Genomic DNA, 22,872 nt, shown 5'->3' with positions numbered 1-22,872 from the left:
GAATTGTCTATGACAAAGAGATTTACAATTTTTCATATGAGAAAAATCGCCTCGGTTTTCGTACGATTGGGTTTTTGTTTCAGAACAAATAAATAACAAAAAGCGAGGTACCACTTATCTTATTCATCTACATGACAGCCTGTCATTTCTGTCTCTACATGCTCACCTTTGCAACTGTTCTCGATTTCTTCTCTCTATTGACGACCCCTGATTAAATGACATGTTTTTGTTTTGACTTTGTGGATTGTTTTGGAGTCCTTGTGTTATGAAAGTTTGTTAAATGTAACTATGGTGGAGCGATCGCATTACGGTTGGCTACCTTGCGCCTGTTTGTGGTTTAATGGTCACACACAAGGTCACACAAGGTCAACAAGTTGTGTTTCTGTGACATCTGCATACGTCACGGACATACGCATCCAACCGGTAGAGTAAAAAGTACATTTGCTATCCAGGGTGGAGGTAGTAGTAGTAAAGTAGTACTTCCTTCAGTATTTTTTATTTACTTTTTTACTTTCCTGTTTTACTTGTAAATGTTTGATGCATTCCATTAAATTTCTGCATCTGGCCTTGTTGTGATGATATTTTGAATACCCTTTTCCCGCTGTCATCCTTAACCTTTTTATAGATTTCACTTATTGGATTTCCATCAGCTGCACTGAATGTTAGCAGACCAAAGAGCTGCCGTGTTTTTTATTCTGTGACTGTTTGGTGCTGAAGTGACCCATTTTGCTCGCCGTGATCGTTAAGTCATTAAACTTTAATCTGATCGGCCTCTAATTTAAGAGACGTGTGATTAATGGCCGAGCGTTGCGGCTCTCCAGGCGTCACAATGTCCTCCGAGTATGAACATCACAACAAGCGGTCGCTGCCTAGCAACGGGGCCACCCGCCTCGGCCAATCATCTTGTAGTATTCATCTTTTGGCCCTGGTGGGTGGAGGTTGTAGCGTCAAAGCAGAACAATGGAGAGTGTCCTCTTTTTTGAAGACTTCAGTGATGTGGAGAGCAGTGTGAGCTCCTTGGTTACCTCGGGTGTCCTTGAACACGACGTGGATGTCATGTAGCGCCCACGCTGCCTTGGGCCTGTCTTGCCTCTTCACGGATGCTCACACTGAGCACAAACACAAAGGATGGACTATGAGCTTCACGCTCGCCTTTCCACCATCACACCAACAAGAAGAAGTGTCACATTTTTACATTTGCACAATCTGATGAGTGATCACTGAGGATGAGTGTAGGGTACATTGTGAACGGGAGACAGTGTGTTCCTATACTGCTGCGAGCAGAAGTGACAAGTCATTGCTGCACTTCCTTTCACACTAGACGTTCCTCGCCTCATCAAGTCCACCTGAGAATGTGGTAAATAAATCACAACACCGCGGTCGCCCCGATGATATCAAGTCATACTTGGTTGCAGTATCTGCTGAATGCCGTCGCTCACCACAAGTCCAAGGAGACACAAGGGTGTACTCACACTCGGCCTTTCCATCCTTCACATTGTGATTATTTCTACGCGGAAGGCGGCAGCTGTCATGAATTACTTGCAAGAGGCGAGATCACATGAATTAAATGACACGTCTTTATAGTGCACACAAAAGCAAGCATGCTGTAGGTTTGACTTCTGGGTTATTTCTATTGTCTATTGTGTTGGTTATCGTTAGCTCATTCAATACCAAAGACGTATTTATACGTTTTTAGAAACCCAAACACCCAATCCTAATGACGTACTTATACGTCTTTTACGTTTTTTTTTTGCGTTTTTGAAAATTAGTTTGGCAAAAAGTTAATTACAAAAATGAAATCAAAATATATTGGCATAAAGCTATATTGTTATTATTATTAATATTCACAAGAATATAGTTTAAATAAAAAACAAAAACTGGAAACATTTGAATGAAAAAAATGAAAAAAGTGCAAAGTGAGGAAAAAAGTGAATATTGATATTGTTAATCACCTACAACACAAGGCTTCAGATGGAGGCTGTTTATTCTTGAACTATATATAACATGGGTTGGTTTACAAAGTGTCAAATATCAAAGTGTCTCCCGCATCTTTGATTTTTCAGCACGCGGCCCTCGGTGGAAAGTTTGGGCACCCCTGGCACTAGCCAAACATGCTTGAGGTGTGTAGTGGGCCCAGGCACACTAGGATTGGCCTCGTTTGACTACGGCCTTAATCTGCTGATCCCTCTGCTATATCCCAGGGAATAAAGTTGGCTTTTGTTTGTTTGGGGAACCAGTGAGGTCTTGACAGAAACCAGAGTTCTGTGTGAGAACTTAATGTTACAATAAGCTACTGACTCCTGACGATCACCCTGAAGTATGTTCAATGCTGGACTCACACCTTGCACCGCCATACACACACACACACACACACACACACACACACACACACACAGCTCCGCACAGTTGAGCTGATGAATGATTCATTTCCCTCCGAGTTGACCAGAGTTGCTGAACCCGACCTGAGCTGCACAGCATGCTGTGATTTATGTGGGAACATTGGATTCTTTGTCTATGACGCATTGCTGCATGGATCCAGGTAGATACATTATGAAGACCAACATGTTGTTCCCATGAACCGCACGCTTCCTGCGGGCTCAGCTAACAAGCACACCGCGCTGCATCCACTTGGGAATGTGGTGCTTCTGCCAGGACAATTAGTGTGGAGACACCATGGAGAGACGCATTATTTCACCGTTTGCCTAAATTGGATCATGCGGCCACATCACCCTGGCCTACCTCACATTGGGCCAATTGGTGTCATTTAGACGGCCAACCAAGGTCATGGTGACTGCATCATTGTGCTTTACAGGACACATCACCATGGAAACTGCTGTGCAGGCCCAATGTGTACTGGAGCAGGTTACAGTCATCATGTCGGAACACACACACACACACACACACACAAAAGCAGTCCCAGAGAAGAGACCGACAATTGTTGGTCATGCTGTTGTTATGATCGGCAAAACATTCAATGAGAGCTAACGTTAGCAGCTAAACTTTGTCAACTCGCTATCATGAGCTGACAACAAACAGAACTAATGTGCGTGTGTGTGCTACGTAGGGGGGAGTTTACGTGGTCAAAGCAGGAAGCAGGCGGGATGTAGTGGCCATAGAGACCTAAGCGGAGGTCGCATATCAGGAGAGACACCTCTGGCTCTGAGTGAAAAGAGCCTTCAGGTGTGGACTCCTTGTTTTATCACATTAACAAAGAATGATTTTTAAATTTTTTTAAGTGTCACCACTGTGCAGCTGGGCGGGGTCAAAGATGTCAGTGCGCTACACAGGAGGGTGCGAGCGCTTCGATGAGGTCAATGTGGCAAACTAAAGCAAAGCTCACAGCCTGGTGAATATTCATTAAATCCAGCGCAATATGAGAGATTTAATGTGCCAATTTAATTATGAGGTCGGCACCCAGGAAGGCTTTGGTCTAGATTCTGTTTCCCCGGAGATGAGCCATTCATCCCTGACTCCCGCAGCAGCTATTTGACCAGCATGAAGCGGAGACGTGGTCTCGCACATAGCAGGGGAGGAATAATGAGGCAGCCAGGAGATGAGAGAGAATGCAACTATGCAGCAATGTGGCCATTACTCGTCTGCATGGCCTATTACGCTGAGAAAACAAGCAATCCCCCAACACGGCAAATTAGGACACAGGAGAAAGGGCCCTTATTGAAGATGGGAAATGACACGCAGCGTCAGTAATAGACTTCTTTGCAAGGAGCTTTCTGGCTTTTCTTGCACTCTCGTGAAGAGAAAGGCCAATAAATGTGTCTGCTTTGAGAAGACGTGACAAACTAGCGGCCGTCCTCAGGTGGTGGCCTGATGCAAAACAATGCAACGCACAAGGAAGCAGGTGTGTGCAATCAACAGGCTACCAACAATGTCTCTCATTCGCCATGTAAGCAATAACATTTACTCATCTTACTCTAATTCAGTACTACAGTCATTTTTCAAATGTGTCATTTCACTTTGAAGTACGTATTTTTGTTGGAAGCACAGTGGAACCTCACTTAGTGTCCGCTGTGGCTGGCGTATTTTGTGGAAAATTTATGCCACAATTTTGCCTCGGTTTGTGTGCATTCTCCAGCCAGCGTACAATATGGCACGCCTATTGTTGTGTTATTCATTTACTGCCCGAGTCCAACTGTGTTCTTAATTGGGGCGTCATGAGATGAAGATTTAAGATTTTAACATTACTTTTAAGAAAAGTTCAATGAAAAAATTATATATATACACTGCTCAAAAAAATTAGAGGAACACTAGGAAAACACATCAGATCTAAACTGGGGGAAAAATGATCTTGAATATGTTTCCTGATAATAAGTGGGTGATGTATTCGTAACAAAATGATGCCACATCATTTGATAGAAATGAAAATGATCACCCTATAGAGGGGGGAAATCAAAGACACCCCAAAAATGAAAGTGAAAAAATGATGCAGCACACTGGTCCATTTAGCTAAAATGTCATTGTAGCAACTCAAAATGATTCTCAGTAGTTTGTGTGGCCCCCACGTGCTTGTACGCATGCCTGACAACGTGGGGGCATGCTCCTAATGAGACTACGGATATATATATATATATATATATATATATATATATATATATATATATATATATATATATATATAATGTATTATATATAATGTTGCAATTTTTTTTTAATTAGGTTGGGGAAAGTTATAATATCCAAATAAAGTCAAAATATTATGGGAATAAAGTCATAACATTACAAGACAAACATTTACAAGATAAAAGTTGAGATGAAAAACACAGCAGAAATGGAAAAACAGCTGCCATTTGCAAGAGAAAATATGAAAAGAAAAAAAGTCAGATTCTAACAAGAAAAAAAACGGAGCAAATTTACAAGAATAAACGCATAATATTATTTTTAAAATATGTTGTTTTTTTTAAGAGCCGTAAAATTATGAGAAACAAACACAACAAAATAAAACCCCTGTGTATCCCAGACCCACAACCCAAGTCCCGAGCCGGGGAGAACACGGACCACGAGGGAGCAAGAAAATCCAAGCCCCCCCCATCCCTACAGCAGGACGTTGCCAGCAAGGCAGACAGAGGAGCAAGCGAGGAGGAAAGCCAGCAAATGAGCAAGCGGGTGGGCAAACGGGCGAGCAGCAGGGCAACCCACTACACAGCGCCAGCCGACACCCGCGGGGCAGCAAATCCCCGGAGAGGGAGTGCCGCACCCCCAGCCGGAGGGAGGCCGAGCACCAGAGTCGATTAGGCGAGACCAGCAGCAGACCAGCCGCCGGACCCCACCAGCCACTGGAAGCCAGACCACCCACCCGCCCCCAGAACCGACGGCGCACCACCCGCACACCGGAGCACCACCCCCGACAAGCCCGCAGACAGACCTGGGGGAGGCAGAGACACAGACAACAGCTCAGCATAGCACAAAGATCAGCGGCCCAAGCGCCCGGCAAAGCACCACCCACCCGGCGGACCCGGCCCCAGGGCGCATGCTCACCATCCCCCTCCTGTCACCCAGGCCCACGGGCCCCACGAGCAGTACCAAGCCCCACCCCACCAGGCAGCCTGGCCCCCCAGCAGCCACCATGGCGCAGCAACCCCAAGCCACCACAGCGGCATGCAGGCCACCAGTAGTACGGGCACCGTCCCCCGGAGACTACCGAATCCCCCCCAAGCGCGCAAAAATGCCCACGGCCCAGGTCAGTCCAAGGAAAGCGCCGCAAGCCTCTCCCCCCCGGTATCAACCGGCCCCAACGGGCCACCCCAGGGAAGGGCAGGTGAAGGAGACAAAAACACCCCACAAGCTGTATAACTTCTTAGCATATCTAAAATATCCAAGTGGCAAAGTTGTATCCTTTCATTTTTCGCGATGTGGCCTCGCTGGAGGAAAAACTTTGGACACCCCTGCCTCATATGTTTGTTTATCCCTTTCCTTCATCATTTATACTGTATGCATTTATATGCATCTCCAATTGTTAATGAACATTTTTGGCTTTCTGGAACAGATGAAGTGGATTTACATTTGGGTTAAAGTCTGACTTTCTGGATGGATTTAATGATGCTAACCAAGATTCCGCTGTACTCCAAGTAGGCTGCAAGTCAAAAGTGAACTTATCCAGAAAGTTTGTGTCATGTCAAGCGTCCTCCCAGGCTAGCATGTTATTACCTCGGCCCAGCAATAGCAATAGCTGATGTAGAAACGTTATTGGGAGAAGATGAGATGTGCCCTGCGTTAGTTCCCGTGGAAGACGCTCTTTGGCTCAACGTACTCTGCAGGATGTGTAATCAGAGCGAGGGTTCTAATGTTTGCACTGAAAACATGACTTCAGGGTTACGTGTGGCGGTGCCACGAATGTAATAACCGAGCTCCCTGTGCCATCCTTCCATATTGTGCTTACCTGGACCTCCGAGGAGTCCTGCAGAATCCAATTAGCGACACATCAACAAACAAACGACGTGCAAACTTGTAACTGATGGCTCGCCCCTGAATAAACACCAGCAAGTGTCCAAGGCAGCAGTAAAAGTTTTTGCAGCGTGTAATAAATTTAAAACAAGGACACGGACGGCGATTTATGGAGGGGCTAAGATTATATCACCACGCTGCAACACAATAATAAGTCGCCACCAATTCATCACCACCACCAGAAGCCTTAGCTCAGCTAAAGTCTGTTTGTTTCTCCTGAATGGAAACCTTCTCCTTTCTCCTCTACATTATCGGCTCATCTCCCTGTGATGAAGGAACCTGTGAGCTCAGGAAGAGCTCATTCATTTGGAACATAAACTTTCTGCTTCCTTGAGGAAACCCAGCAGCCATTTGGAATGACTAAAGCAACGCATCACGCCGTTTGTGGCGCGTTCACACCAGGTACCTTGCCATGAAAGCTCCTGGAAGAAGGGTGATGCCACATAAATGGCGTGACTGGTACCGTCTACATACGGCAGGGGTGGCCAAATTGTGGCCCGGGGGCCATTTGCAGCCCGCGGCTGTTTTTTTATTGGCTGACTGCACATTCTAAAAATGTCATTTAAGAAGAATTTAAAAAAAAATAAAAAACAACAGCAAAAATGGAAAAATCTGCAGTAATTTTACAAGAAGAAATGTGTAATTTAACGAGAAAAGGTCGGAATTTTTCTAGTAGCATACATTTGAAATATTCAAGAAAAAAAAACACTATTTTTTTTAAATTAACTTAACTACTAACTATTTAACTATTATGTATTATTATTATTATTATTATGTATTATTATTATTTATTGTGTATTATTGAAATAGAAGTGATCTGTTACGTATTTATTTATTTATTCTTATTCCATTTTCTTATTTTTCTTAACTTCCCTTTTTTGCTTTGTTTTATTTTTAAGTTTTGCAGAGCTGCTGGAAATGTGACTCTCTCTTGCCGATAAATAAAGTACGTATCTATCTATAATTTTAAGATAATCTAACAAGACAAAGGTTGGGGAAAACGATATAATATTACAGCAATAAAAGTCTTTTACAAGAAGAAAGTTTAAATAGTTAGATATAAAGTAAAACAACAGCAGAAATGGGAAAAAGAGCATTCATTTTACAATAGGGCAGGGCAGGGCAGGACAGGACAGGACAGGACAGGGCAGGACAGGACAGGACAGGACAGGACAGGACAGGACAGGACAGGACAGGACAGGACAGGACAGGACAGGACAGGACAGGACAGGACAGGACAGGATGACGGTGCTGTGACATGACAACACACTGCAGGAAAAGACATTTTTGAGTCTTTTTCTTTCTGTGTGCTGAAACAGAGTGTGGATTGTCAGGACGTGGGGGATTTGTCCTTTACTGTCGGCCCACCGTGGTGACATCAGGCTGAGGTGTTAATTATCTCAGGACTTCTTAAATCAAGCTGTCACGCGTGTTGCTGTTTAGGACGATAAGGCCAATCCGTCTTTGTCTCCTCGCTTCCCTCTGGGAGCTGATGTTTATCTCCGCTCGGTGTGATAATCCTTTTTCTTTCTCTTCTTCCGCTCGCCGGCCAACAAATGTTGTCTTTGTCTGGCTGTGTGGTTTCGAGCTTCAGTGCTGACGTCTCTACAAGTTCTAAAGCCCAGCGTTTCTCCTTGGTCTGCTAGTGGAGGAAAAGTGGAGACTTCCATCATGAGGAGGCCTGCCTGAAGGTAAAATGAAAGTGGAGGAGGACCAGGTGGGAGTTTTGGATCCATAACGAGGACTGATGATTAACATTACCGGCGCTGATGAGATGACTTTCCATTAAGTTTGTGAGCAGTGATCACAGAACATCTGCTGTTCATTAATGTGTCGTTTTGGTCGTGGGAATGATCTCAGGTTGCTTCCTGCTCCAAGATCTTCAAAGTTGTGCATCTGTTGCATCACCGCAGACTGTTACACCATGCATGGCGTGCCATCTTTGCAGCAAAGCTAGCTGATGACTCTGGTCTCCCTGATGAGCAGTTTACCTTCAGAGCAGCGCCAAACATCTCCTTCATTAAACGTGAGCACAGAAGAAACAGCCGCCATCTCCCGTGTGGCTCATTTGAGCTCAAGCAAACAAAAGTGTTCTTCTGAAGCAGAGGGATCGTTTGTCAAGCTAATAATGCACAATAAGAGCACACGGCACACTCTCATGGCAAAAAGCTTCAACACGCGTTTCCCATCACTTCCTGCACTTCAAGCTGCAATGTTTCACAGACCAGAGTTGGCTAGTTTTTCTGTGAATGTTAGACCAGATGCACCTCAGTGGAGACTTCTGCTTAGTCACTGATCACATCATGATCTGTATGTGGAAGAAAAAAAAATCACACGAACCCAGTGGTGTCCAAAGTGCAGCCGCAGCTAAATTCTAAAAACATAATTTAACAAAAAAAATTTTTTTAAAAGACAGCAGCAAATATTCAAAAATAAGCGGTAATTTTACAAGAACAGAGTGAAAATATTAAGAGAAAAAAGATGTAATCCGGCGACCCCAGTGAGGATAAGCACCATAGAAGATGGATGGAAGATGCAATCTAACAAGACAAAGTCATCATTTTAAAAGCTGTAATTTTACGAGGAAGAAGAACGCCATTTTAATAGCATAAAGTTGCTATATTAGAAGAAGAAGAATAAGAAGTTTAAGTGACAATATTATGAGAAACAAACAAAACAACAAATAAAGTTGCAGTAGTAGCGCAAAAGGTTCTAATGTTATGATAATAAAGACAAAATATTATGGGAATGAAGTCATAATCACAAGAAGAAAATTTACAAGAAGTTGAGAGAGTCTGAAACTTAAAAAAAGAAGAGCAAAAATACAAAAAACAGCTGTGATTTTCCAAGAATAAAGTCAACATATTAAAGAGGAAAAAAAGTCTTATTCTAACAAGATAAAAACACACAATTTTATTACAATAAGTTCATGTTATGAGGAAAAATAACCTCATTTTAGTAGAAAAGCGTTCAAAAAAAATGTATTTTTTTTTTTTAAAAGGTCGTAACATTACGGGAAACAAACAAAGTTGTCATTTTTGGAAAATGCTCAACGCCTTTCAAAACAAACAGTCTGCTTGCTCGTATGCGAGACAATAATCCACAAGAGTTTGCAGAAGGCTGGCTGTGACTGGGCTAACCCCGCCCCCTGGTCGGAACAAGCGTGAGATGGGTGTCATTGCGTGGAGACAAGTACATCCACGAGGCTGGAGAGAAGGCTGAGTTAAAGGTTCCGAGAGGACAATGAGCTCGTCTATGACACTTGAACACAACGTAACGCCGCTTCACCTTCCTGTCACCTCATTAGCAAACCCTCTTTGGAAAACAACTCCAGTATGGATGCATGTCTTTCTGCTTTACAGTGGATCCACACATATTCGCACACTCACGGCCTCACAAGCTGTCTCTGAAAATATGATGTTTTTTCCGCAGAAAACACAGTCAGTAATAATTTATGAATACATGACAAAATGTACATCATACTTGTACCACTCTTAATAATGTTTTTCCATCAAGCTATCTCCATGGGTCCTTGAAGGCACCATAACACTCGAGACATGAAATTGGGTCTTTGAGAACGAGACACAATTTTAACTTTACCTTTAAGAAAGTACAATGAAAAAATATCAAAAATATATTGCAATCTACTCATTTGATTTCTACTACGTTACACTCTTCTGCACTCTGTGTGTATGCTAGCGGTCCCGCCTCCACCCACCGAGACAAAGAGACTGCATGACTGACAAAAGGGCTCACTCCGTTCATGCCGCTGTTCTACGGAACAAATGCGCCAAGGTGCTGAAAGCAATGCACAGAGTGAGCCCTCTTCCTGCCCGAAGAAAACAAACAAGCGTGCACATGGCGATGTATTGATTCTCCATTTTCATTTATTGTGTGATGAACTAATATCGTCCCAGGCCTGGTGCCCACGGGAGTTTTTTTCTGAAGGAGAAATCTTGTCACGTTTTAATCTTGCGAGATCTTGTGACACCCCTGTAGATGAGTGATACATGTTATACTCCTTTATGTGTGGAATAGGTGTTTGAGACATATTTAGGGATTAAACCTGGATTGTGTTGTGAGTGAACAATGGCAATTGAAGAGAGAAGCGGAGGCTTCTGGAGCTGAATCTAATCTCATAACTACAGCACTCACTTTTAGTGCAAATGCTGATCCGAAAACAAAGAAGAACGGCAACATCGAGCTAGCAGGAGTCAAAATGAAACATTTTTATGGTCGTATCAATTGCTGGCAGTTTTTCGCCATTCTGGGGGCCCCCACAAAAAGCGGGGGTCTACTGTATTCCAGAGGTTTAAGCTCCACCCCTTCATCTGCTTTGTAAAGAGAAGACAAGGGTGTTCCTGAGACAGATGGGACAAAGACAGAAACCTGACAAAGCATAGCTCTTTGAATGTTGAGGTGCGGAACCATTTCCTGTTTAGTGTTTCTGGAAGCGGGCACGGGGAAGCACAGATCTGCCTGAGCTTTCACACTGAGGGACATGTCCAAGGCCCTGGATGGACACTTGAGTGTTGCATCTTCAGCATCAACAGTGCTGATTGTCAAGCCAAGCTGATTGTTATTCTCAGAAGAGGCCGAGTGGGGGGAGGCACCATCCATACAGGCGTGAGGGCAGGGGGGTTTAACTTGGGTAGATAGAATATTGATGGTATGTGTCACTGCTTTGCCACAACGACAAAAGTCACATTTCTCTGAGAGTTGTCAGAGATGTTTTGTGGATCTTTGATCCTAATGTTCTTATTTTGTAGGGCTGCCTTGGTGGGAGGCGCCGAGAGGGCGGGGGTCTCCATCTGCAGATGGATTGATGCGGTCGAGGCACCAGGATGGAGATGTGAGCAGACAGCTGACGGACAGTAATGCAGGAGGATAAGCCCGCTCACAATTACCCGGCTGTCCGTGTGAGTGTGACCTCCAGGCGTGGCGGTCCCGGCCCCTCCAACACGAGTCCGTTCAGATTAGCTCCCACTTTGATTCCCACCGGAGCAGAACCGAGGTGCAGAGGAGGCGAGGGCGCCGCATAATTGACTTTGGATTGATGCGCAGGATTCAGGTGGGGGAGGCGTGTCTGATGGGTGGCGCCCCCGACCCGTCTCCTTTCATTCCACGCCCAATAAACAATAACCAGATGACAAGGGTGATTATGATGGCTTCTTTTTACTCTTTGGTCACAACTTATTTCTCAGTCACATGATTCCTACAGGGAAAAGTACAAATACATTTAGACTTGGGGTGCACCATAATTATGGGGCCAATATGAGGGAATTATGACGAATTATGTCAATAAATCCATCCATTTTCTATACCGCTTCTTCCTCATTAGGGTCGCAGCCTATCCCAGCTGACTTCGGGCGACAGGCGGGGTACACCCTGGACTGGTCGCCAGCCAATCGCAGGGCACATATAGACAAACAACCATTCACACTCACATTCATACCTATGAGCAATTTAGAGTCGTCAATTAACCTCACCTGCATGTTTTTGGAATGTGGGAGGAAGCCGGAGTACCCGGAGAAAACCCACGCGCACACGGGGAGAACATGCAAACTCCACACAGAGAATCGAACCCAGGTCTTCCCGATCTCCAAGCTGTTACTGTGTTGGCCAACGTGCTAACCACTAGACCACCGTGCGGCCCGTCAATAAATCCGATTACATTAAAAATAGCTCCGATACCTGCTGATTTAAAAAAAAAAAAAAAACGCTCCAGTGAGGCGAGATTACCCATACTCGTACTGTGGGGGTGAGCAAATCAAGCACTCCTGCCTATGACGTTAACAGCCTGCAGTAACTTCCCCGAGCTCACTTGTCAACAAACATTCACTTTAAGAGAAAGGGACGTTGGACCAAATCTCTCTTATTATGTCTACAATATGTGTAGGAGTGTTATTTAATGTCTAGAGGGCTCTAATAATGTTAAAATCCATACTTAGAAGATGGTAAACAGGGTTTTTATGTCTTATATGTCATATTTTCTCTTATTATGTCTACTATATTGGCTAATAGGCGAGCAAATGTCACTATAGGGGTGCTACTTCATGTCTAGAGGGCTCTAATAATGTTAAAAGCCATACTTAGAAGATGGTAAACAGGTTTTGTATGTCTTATATGTCATTTTCTTTTATTACGTCTACTATATTGGGTAATAGGCGCGTAAATGTGATAGGGGTGTTATTTCATTTCTAGAGGACTATAACAATGTTAAAAAGGGCATTTAGAAGGTGGTAAACAGGATTTCTATGTCTTAGCTGTCTTATTTTCTCTTGTTATGTCTACTAGATTGGGTAAAAGGAGTGTAAATGTGACTATAGGGGTGATATTTCATGTCTAGAGGGCTCTAATAATGTTAAAAAGCTATATTTAAAAGGTGGTAAACAAATTTTGTATGCTGTAAATACAAAAATATTCCATTTATAAATAAGGAACCCTACTTTGTGGAAATTCACCTATCACGGTCGAGTCAGGAACCAATTAAGTACCATAAAGGAGGGATTACTGCACAGTGCATCCCACATATTCATGATTCAGTATTCACAGCCCGTGGATTTGTGGTTAATTTTAATTTTTTCATTTTTATTGTTTTTGCTCCAAAAATAGGCCATTTTTTCCAAAGAAAGCACATCTCATTCACCCTAAGTCAATAAAAAACGTTTTAATAAATTTGCATTTTTATGGGCGTATTAATTACTCGCAGACGTTCGCTATTTACTGGTGGTCCTGGAACGCAACCCCTGCCAATGCCGAGGCTCTACTGTAAGGGTAAACCACTCTGCGTTTGCCCTACCTTTATATTACTTGTGCAAATAAACAGGGAAGCGATCACATTACAGTCAGCTAAGCAGCGTGCATGCGAGTGCGTGTGTAAAGTAGGGCAAACATTCACTCCTTCTGTTTAGGTAACATCCACGTTTGCTTGCTCCTGAAGGAACACAAAGTTCCTCCATGCTTGACCATAAATATCAGCTCAGCTTGTGAAATCCATCCATCATGTTTGAGCACTGAGCATGAAGCCACAGCTGCTTTACCAAATTTATGATAAATACTTTTAGATAGCGCCTCACGGTGGGATGATTGGGTCTATCAAGGCGGCGTTTCGCAAAAGCCGCTTATCGTTTAGGTGACCTTGCTGGCAGTGAAGACCTTTTAAGGAGTCTCCAAGCGTCTCCATCTGACGGCTTCACGCCTCAGAAAATAGCTCATCTCTGAAAAGTCACATTTGAATCATCAGCACATTCAGTGACGAGGCAGCTGTGATGCTTTAAGTATTAGGAGTATGAGCTGTGTGATGGACAAGCTGGGACACAAACAGGAAGATAAAACAGCAACAAGGCAGGAGAGAGCAGAGGAACCGTGGCCTTCCACTGGGTTTCTTTTCTCTCACTAATTGAAAGGTCAGCATTGGGAAACCAAAGTTCAGCCATGCCAGAGTGCACTCGGGCCTGCCAATCAAAACGTGCTCGCTTGACAACACATCAGCTCTGTACATGACACTAACCTGACCATCTTCTACAACATTCCTGGACCCTCTGACGTCACACTGGTGCTTGACTGCGTCACAGCTTGGAGGCTTTTGTCTCATGGTTCTCTGACCCCCCCATGCGGACATAGAAGGAGGTGTCCTGGTACCTCAACTCGGCTGGAGAAAAAACACATCGACTTTTTTTGTTGGTTCATTTAAAAACGACAATTACAGTCATATTCACACATCCGAATTATAAATTCAGGAATTGATCAATAATTCAGGCCTTGTTAGCAGGATACAGTCACCTTGTTCCCCACCTGTATAGCTAAAGCCAAGCTAAGCTAACATTTTTTTTTATTAAAAACGTTATAATTGTGTTACTTAAACTCATAATTTGTACCTCAGTGTTTGGTGCTCCCACACATCACTGCTCACCAAATACTTAACACGCAACACTTAGCATGATTAGCTAATGACAGCAGCTAAGCGTCTGTGAGAAAGAAGACCCAAAGAAGTCGCGGAGCGCCTGAGGGAGTTTATCGACTCCTATATTAGCTCAAAGATCTAACCATGTCATCACTCAGCAGTATAATTGACAATAATACAGCTATTTACAAGGACATTTGGTAGGAATTGTCATTAAAGAGTAAATGTAATGAAAATCACAGACTAATAATACATGTTGTTTAAAAGGTTTGCTAGTTTGTCACGACACAATCACACATCCGACCAAACACAGCCAGTGTTAGTGTTTCATTCATTTTATTTACATGCTGATAGTTTTTTGCTTTCCAAGTCTTGAAATGATTAATGACTAAGCTCCCAGTGCACTTTGTTCTTCATTCTTGAGGTGTGATTTCCATTGTGTGACAAGCACAAAGACACACAAAACCAAAACAGCTGGCGGCAATGCTGTCAGCCTTGCTTATATTTACCAATGAACAAGACAAAACTTAAGTGCAGACGCCATGGCGCCGCTTTAATTTATTTAAAGGGAAAAAAATACTGCAATAAAATAAACTGACAAATCTAAATGTTCATTTTGTATGAAATAACTGAAAATAAGTCAGTCAAAGCAGATGAAACACATCAGTGGCTTTTCAGTCTTTTGCTTTCCAAGGTCAGCACGTCCTCCTGGTCCCGCTTGGCCCCTCGGCCCGTTTGGACCTCCTCCAGCTTGACCATCACGTCAGAGTCAATGGCTCGCTGGTGTTTCAGCTCTCTTCGTTCTCGTCTCTCCTCCATCTCCTCAAGCTCCTCGGCAAAGAGAGTCTTCAGTGCTGGGATGAGCCCGGGAAGGACTTTCAAGTCTCCAAGACGAACCTGACACAAGACAGGCGGTCACAAACAGAATGAGGTCACGTGTTAAAAACACAACGTCACCATGCGTTGCGGCTCACCCGCATGTGGTCGAAGGAGATTCCCACGCGTTCGGTGAAGTCCTCGCTGAAGAGCGGGATCTTGGCATAGCGCTGGCTGAAGTGGTTCAACATGATGAAGTCCGCCTCCATCCTCATGCCGACGTCAATCGCCTGAGACGTCGTGCTGTCCAGAAGACAAACCAGAAGTGACGATTGGTTATCTTTATCTGGTAGCGTCGAGTATGTCCTCACCTGTGGCGTTTTTCCACAGCTTCCTCCTCCAGGCCGTCCTCCAGCGTGGCCTCGTGGATCAGCAAGGTGGCGTTCTTCCCTGCAGTCAAAGAGAGGAATCATGCACTTCCTGTCCCACAGGAAACCAAGCAGTCAGCCGAGTGGTCTCTAATGAACGCTGGGGGCTTTGCTTGGATTAAATCCGTGAACAGAAATATTTAAGCTACCAGATGGACCATGGCAGATTGAGAAATGTTCAGGAAGGACGTCCAAGTGGGAAGGTGGACTCACCCATGTGCACCAAGGCCTCACAGGGCATGGTGTCTCCAGAGAAGACCAGCTTCCATCCTGTCTGGTGAGTGAAGCTGCAGGCAAAGGCGTTCTTACAGTGACGCACTGTGCATGTCTGGAACTAACACACACACGCACACACATGTACACGCACGCACGCACACACACAGTGAGGACCGTCATCGTGCTAGGAGGACGTTGACGCTGAAGAGTCCAATCAGACCTTGTCCAAGTTGTTGTTCTTCAGCATCGCTTGGATGGACGCCTGCGTCCTTGGCGTTGGCGCTTTGGCTTTCAAGCGCAGCACGTCGTTTGAGATGAAGCTGTAAGAGACAAGAAAAGGTGACGTTCCAAGCGGACGCGTTCCTCTCACGTGGCGGTGGAGGTGCATGCGGGTACCTGACGTGGTGGAGGATCTCCTCACAGCCGTGGTGGTACTGCCTCAGCCAGCTCATCATGTCTGCGGGCGCCAGCAGGGAGACACGACTCCACGCCTTCCCTAAAGTCACCTGACACACACACGTACAATTAGGGTTTCCCATACATTGATGTGGGCCGCCACAAATAAACGGTCATTAGAGAGTCATCAGAGAATAAGAAGTACAAACATCATCGTGACGTACCAGCGCTCGTTCTCTTTGGTACAGCAACTTGAGGAGGCCCTGCATGGATGCAAAGTTCTAGTCAAAACAAGTTCTAATTCTTGAGACGGTGCTTGATTGATTGATCTGACCGTGTGATGGTCGGCGTGCAGGTGCGACACGAAGATGGTGGAGATCTTTGACAGCACCTCGTCCACGCCGTTGCCGTAGTGTCTGCAGAGCTGACCGAAGGTTCCCTCGCCGCAGTCCAAGAGGAGTGACTGACTTGGGCTGGGAGAACATGGAGATATTTGGCAGCAACTTTTAAAAAGCAGGAAGGACCTGAGGGAACTTCCTAGCTTTTTAGAGGTTCGGGTGTCAGCTGCTAACCTGATGTTGACCAACGTGGCGCTGACGTTTCTCATCTTCATTGGCAGAGCGGATCCTGTTCCCAGGAAAACCAGCTCAGGATAGTCCGGTTGTCCTGCAGCACCAGACAAACGAGACAGAGAACATTCCATGGAAGAGAAGGAGTAAATGCAACAATTGTTTATTTTCATGAAGCCCACCAGAAGGTTCTGCAGCGCCGCTGGAGCGTATTTTCTCCACTTCCTGCAGGAAGTTGGGGACATCAAAGGCTTCTTTGACAAAGTCCTCACTGTTGCAGGTGGGGACGGCGTCTCTAAAGGAGCACAACAACACAGGCAAGGTTACAGGGAGGACAATATGGCCGCCTTTGACTGATGAAGGTCACGCTGACCTCTGCCACTCCACGACAGGTCGCAGCTGGAACCTGAGAAGACACTCAGCTCGCATGTTGGATGGCCGAAGAGCAGCCTGAGACTCCTGAGTCGCCGTGACAACACCAACTTCATCATGGTTAGATTGTCTCACTTTGCGTCATGAAAACCCACCTTAGCTCGCCAAGACTGGAGGTCTGGAAAGATCTTTGGGTGGATCATGTTGAGCTGGGCTTGGATCTTGTGGCTGCGGATGTTGTGGGCGGAGCTGGCGTGCTCGTTGAGGATGAGGTGTTCCGTCGTGGGCGGGAACCTGCAGGTGAAACGAGACGTCAAGGGTCAAAGAAGGTAGAAAGTCCGAGTGGAGAAAAAGGTGAGGGCGCAGACCTCTCCATCCACTTCTGGTATTGATCCGTCTTCAGCACCGACTCCGGAGTCATGTGGACCACAAGGGCGGGAGGGTCCTCCGTGCCCCCGCTTTGATACCTGGAGGTGAAGCCACAAATATTTTGGTGTTACCTGTTGGCCCTCGCTCATAAACACATTGTAACACACCTAAATCATAAAAAGACGTAGCAGGTGTTACGCACTTCAGTGAGTATTCAAGACTCCTCTACATACTCTTTTCCAACTAACTAGCAACAAATATAATGAAGAAATCTTTGGAGAGTCTGACATGAAAGCACGTATCGCTCTTCTCAACGAGCAGCGGATGCAGCTCCATCTTGTTTGTGATGTAAAAAAAAACAACAACAAAAAGCAGCGACAGCAGAAAGTATTTCTTTCGCTTTTCATGTTTTTTACTCACTTCTTGCAAAAGCTTCATGGCCAATTATGCAAAATCAACAATTGCATGATTACATGATGACAAGTATGTCCTCTCCCTCCCCCCCGTAAAACACCTGACCTCGTCATGTGCTGACTGTCCCAAAGAGGCTGGACGAAGTCCTCTGATGGGCACTCCATCACCACAAAGACTGGTCCAGGGTCAGTGGGCGTGCACACCTGCTCTGGGCGGATCTGAAGGAGAGCGGCAATGTTTATTTTTGTCGACTAAATACAGTAATCCCTGGTTTCTAATTGGTTACAGACCCGACCGCAACAAGTTAATTTGCGCCAAGTAGAATTCCTTCTTTATAAATAGAATATTTTCACAGTTATGACATAGAAAACCTGGTTACCACCTTCTAAATATGTTTTTAACATCATTTATGCCCTGTAGACATGAAATAACACCCCTATAGTGACTTTTACACTCCTATTACCCAGTATAGTAGATATAATAAGAGAAAATAAAACATTTAAGAAAGTTTATTTGTAGGGGAACAGAATTGGTTGCAAACAGGAAGTGACGTTGGGGGTTCAGAGTTCAGTTTTAGCTTGTTGTGGGCTATTGCCACAACGGTAACCCGTCTTATTACGATTACTATTATTATGTTTTTATTACGGTGCCTGTTGTGAGATAAATTAAAACTGCAATAAAAGCCTGTTGTTCCGACGATCACGTCTGGTGCTTGTCTCGCCGAACAATTACTGTCACCTAGTGGCCAATGAAAGATACTACAGTCACAGGTTGAATTCTGGTCTTCAAGGAAAAGTGCACTTTTTTGGGACACACCTATTCCACCGAGAAAGCCCGTGATTAAAACACCTCCAAAAAGCTCCTACAAGGTTTGATGTTTTTTTTATCCATGCAGTGAGCATATCGTAACAAGTACATTCATGATAACATGTAATACTTACACTATTTTTCCATATTTTTAAGCATAGATTTCACATAGCAACATAGAAAGGAATGCTACACCTAGCATTAACTTTTCCAAACGCAAAAACAAAAACACAGCTGCAGTAGCAGCAGCTCCAACATGTAGCGTTACCTTTCGCTAGTGGCTTGAGGCATTGTGAGCGAGTGTGTGGTGAAGCTTGTCGCTAGCCGGCTAGTAGCTAGCCAGTGTGGTGTGACGAGGTGTCACTACGCCTGTAACGTAGTTCTTGGGCGTAACAATGTCAATCACAATAAGGCTAACAATGTCGTAGCTTGGTTAATATGCAGGTCACATTATGTAAATGGAGCATTGTTGGTGCTTTTTGGAGATTTTTTCAGAAGGCTTTCTAGGCTGAATGGTTGTGTCCCATTACATGCATTCTTAGCGGCCTCTTTTTATCTGTTTTCATATCTTTAGAACGCACAGAAAAGAGAAAGACGTGTTCATGATTGTGGATGATGGGCAAAATTCCCCAAAAAGTGCACTTTTCCTTTGTCACAAACGCCAATTCCCCTACTTTACAGCATGAAAGATGATAAATTCAAGGAAACAGCGATCATTTATTCATCAATTTGTGAAAAAAAACACGATAGAGTGAGAGAGCGATGTTCAAACCGCGATGGAGCTAGGCACGACTGTAAATAGAAACACGCACCTCTTTGTCGCCATATGTGATGCTCTTCCCGCTCTTCAGGGCAGTGATGAGCGGCCCGATCGCCGCTGTGCCGCTATGACAGAATGATACTATTTATTTTTTATTTTAAAAGCAACATGAATCTTGGTTTTCCTGTCAAGGAGGAATTAATGACTCACACAGGAAGTCCAAGTTCCTTTGCCTCTGCCACTAAGAAGTTTCCTTTCTTGGGATGAAGCTGACACACACACACACACACACACACACACACACACGTGTGTTATTTTAAAGAGAAAGTGGTAAGAAGCAGCATTTGTAGGAGAAGCTGACCTACTTTGCAGATAAAGGCCACCACCAAAGACGCATCTCTTGTTGCTTGTGGTTGGTCTCCTCCATAAAAAGATGATAAGATAGACGATCAAACCTTCCACCTTTTCCAAACACCACACAACAGGAAGTCACCTGCTTGCTCTTTCCTGCCGGGAGAGGCGGGACTTGGCGGGCGGCTCTTCCCTGGTGGACGGCTACCTTCAGGCGACGCTGCTGGCAAAGGAGAAGAAGTTGACACAGGAGACATCTGACTGAGGAAATGACGAGAGAGAAGCTTCCTACTGACCAAATATAGGAACTTGATAGACGCTCATGGTGTCATCTGTGTACGTCTCATCAGTGTACGGACGAACTGCTGCGAGAAAAACAACACAAAAACAGTTTTAACAAGAAAATAAGACATCATTAACGGCAAACAAAGTTGTTGAAGACGTACAAAGTTTGATGCTGTCCAGCGGTCCAGAGAAGGTCTTAATGGCCTTCACGTAGCTCTCCTTCCAGCACAAACAACACTTTTTACTTTCTTTGACGAGCAACAACAACAAGACAAGCAGCCTGAGAGTCACTGACCAGCTGAGGAGGTCCGGAGAGGACGCAGTCAGGGACGCACGTGTCCTTCAAGGTCAGGATCATCCCTGCAGGCGTTGACGTGGACATGAAGGAGGAGCAGGCGTGAAATATGACAAGTGTGACAAATGACTGACCAGACAGACCGCCGACGTTCTCCCAGCTCATCCTGGTCAGGAAGATGTTGTCCAGTTGAGACACTCTCAGTCTGATACAAGGAAGCCATCATTATCATCGTCATCACCATCATCATCACCATGATGCGTTTATGAAACGTGTGCATACTTGTGTTCATGCATGAGTCTCTGTGTTCCTTCACCACAGTTGAACAAATACCTGGAAACACGAGCACAACCACCGCTTCTATATCACCACCAGTCGTGGCAACATGTCAGTCCAAATAAGAAGAAATACAGGTGGTCCTCGTTTTATCGTGTTTCATGGTTACGTACGCACTTCCGTCGATGATTAATACTGTACCAAAAAAAAAAAAGAACGCGACAAAAGAATACATGGGTGGTTGTAGCGTCATAGTTTTATGACTCCCACTAAGCCAGCTCTCCCTCCCTTACAACGCCCCTTTCAGTGTATTACCGTTTCATTTCATTCATTGTCTATAGTTATGAATGGTTGTTTGTCTACATGTGCCCTGTAGTTGACTGGCGACAGGTCCAGGGTGTACCCCGCCTCTCACCCTGCGACCCTAGTGAGGACAACAGCATAGAAAATGGATGGCCGTTTCGTGCTTGACTATGGCCTATTATTCGTCAAAAATATTGAAAGGCAAGTTATATGTCGTATTGTTGTCAGTAACGTTACGGGACATAATGTTATATTACATTACCTTTCACACTGCATGGAGACAGGGCTAATAATGTTAAAACCCGTATTTAGAAAATTATAAACAGGTTTTATATGCTCTATGGAAGATATTCCGTTTATTAAAATTGAATACTACTTTGTGGAAATGCACTTACTGTGGTCAATTAACCACAATAAACGAGAGATTACTGTACATCACACTTTAAGTATATTCAGTATATATTTTTTATCATAAATGTTGTTACTGTGCGGGAATTAATAAAGGTGAGGTTTGGTGATGTAACTGAGTGCTAATGTGCATATTTATTCGGTGCACAACCTCCATGCTAGCCTGTTAGCGCACACATCAAACAGTGACGCCATAATCGTCTCTCCGAAAAACAAACTCCAAGCTCCTGCTGGTTAATTATTGTATTTCATCTTTTTATTCGTGTATTTTAAATGTATCAATTCTGACTCACACTAAACTCGACTTCCATCGCTCGGGTAACAACAGAAGTCGTACGTAGACCGAGGACCTCCTGCACGTGAAAGACTGGGTGTGGCTGTGCACCTGTTGTACTCCGAGAAGACGTAAAGCGACGCGGCGTTGTCCCTGCTTCCTGCACCTACCACCTGCACGTACACGGTGGAAGGTCCGTGAAGGTCTCCCCGCCTGCTGCGGCTCTCCTTGGCCTTCAGCCTCCGGAGCGGCTTGCCGTGCTTGGCTGCCTTGTCCATCTTGTCCACAACAACACTCGTGGCGGCCAAGGAGCGACACAGCTGAAAGACGGCGCGATGGCGAGGACACTCACGCCGGGCGAGCAGCGGAAGAGCAGCCGACAGCAGACTTTTGACTTTTGCTGAGCTCAGCAGATTCATAATAGTCACGCCAAAACAAAGCGAAACCTCTCACGTGGATTCCTGCTCAAACATTTCCCAGCAGCCGTTTTGGGGAAAATATCAAATAAAAGTTTCTATGTTGACATGAAGCAGAAATTAGAGGTTGCTGGCGAGACACATGTCAACACAACACTTCCGGCACTTGTTGATGACGTCAAAGAATTTGCTGCAGAACGTCCCTACACTCTAGACCAATCAAGAGTCGCTTTCAGAGGGTAGGAGCGGGGCTTGAACCAGTTTGGGATAGTGATGTACGATACCACAGACTTCGTCTCGGATCCCATACTGAGTACAGTTAAGGCCGGTATCGGCGATACTGATCCGATACACATACTTTTTGCAAATTCACCAACTCTCAGGTAAATGAAGTAAAGAATACAATACTTAAATCAATTATTCATTTAAGAAATTATTCATTTAAATACATTTACAATTAAAAAATCTATATCTTCATTTTTTATTACAACTTAATAATTAACTTAAATAATTATTGATTTATTTTAAACCCTGAATTATATTGCTGTGATTTACAATATAGCCAAGCTAATACACAACAACAGAAAGAGGTCCAAATCATAAAATATGTGAAAATGGCATTTTAAATAATAAGAAAGACAATTTGTAAAATAATAAAAACATTAAAATAAATGATTAATGATTACAAACTACTATTATTACAACTACTATTCATAACTCCTGGTCATTGTTTCAACAGACAAATGTTTCAGGGA

General features: G+C 44.3%; 1 protein-coding gene and 1 long non-coding RNA gene across 6 annotated transcripts; both read right to left on the bottom strand.

The window, feature by feature from the left end:
* Positions 1-1,046: 1,046 nt before the first annotated feature.
* LOC129171404 (uncharacterized) lies at positions 1,047-14,451 on the bottom strand. The gene is made up of 3 exons (XR_008566786.1): positions 14,337-14,451; positions 13,970-14,110; positions 1,047-1,109 (listed from the first exon to the last, which is right to left on the bottom strand). It is a non-coding gene; the product is annotated as an uncharacterized LOC129171404 (long non-coding RNA).
* Positions 14,452-14,669: 218 nt separating this feature from the next.
* On the bottom strand, positions 14,670-22,283 carry elac2 (elaC ribonuclease Z 2). 5 transcript variants are annotated; one of them, XM_054760663.1, is made up of 24 exons: positions 21,813-22,283; positions 20,723-20,773; positions 20,575-20,645; positions 20,441-20,505; positions 20,307-20,364; positions 20,157-20,225; positions 20,003-20,083; positions 19,875-19,930; positions 19,720-19,778; positions 19,562-19,634; positions 18,048-18,160; positions 17,528-17,626; positions 17,315-17,453; positions 17,161-17,246; positions 16,970-17,082; positions 16,791-16,884; positions 16,553-16,691; positions 16,443-16,481; positions 16,219-16,328; positions 16,043-16,142; positions 15,820-15,940; positions 15,550-15,628; positions 15,337-15,481; positions 14,670-15,259 (listed from the first exon to the last, which is right to left on the bottom strand). In XM_054760663.1, exons 1-24 carry the CDS (start codon positions 22,118-22,120, stop codon positions 15,026-15,028), a joined length of 2,502 nt encoding a protein of 833 aa, XP_054616638.1. In that variant the 5' UTR covers positions 22,121-22,283; the 3' UTR covers positions 14,670-15,025. The 5 variants fall into 5 exon arrangements, with proteins under 5 accessions (XP_054616638.1, XP_054616640.1, XP_054616639.1 ...); XM_054760665.1 differs by having other exon boundaries at positions 19,875-19,927; XM_054760664.1 differs by having other exon boundaries at positions 20,003-20,080.
* Positions 22,284-22,872: the final 589 nt, after the last annotated feature.

Source organism: Dunckerocampus dactyliophorus, chromosome 18 (genome assembly GCF_027744805.1).
Source record: "Dunckerocampus dactyliophorus isolate RoL2022-P2 chromosome 18, RoL_Ddac_1.1, whole genome shotgun sequence".
NCBI classification, from domain to species: Eukaryota; Metazoa; Chordata; class Actinopteri; order Syngnathiformes; family Syngnathidae; genus Dunckerocampus; species Dunckerocampus dactyliophorus.
This window is presented reverse-complemented; position numbering and strand designations above follow the sequence as displayed.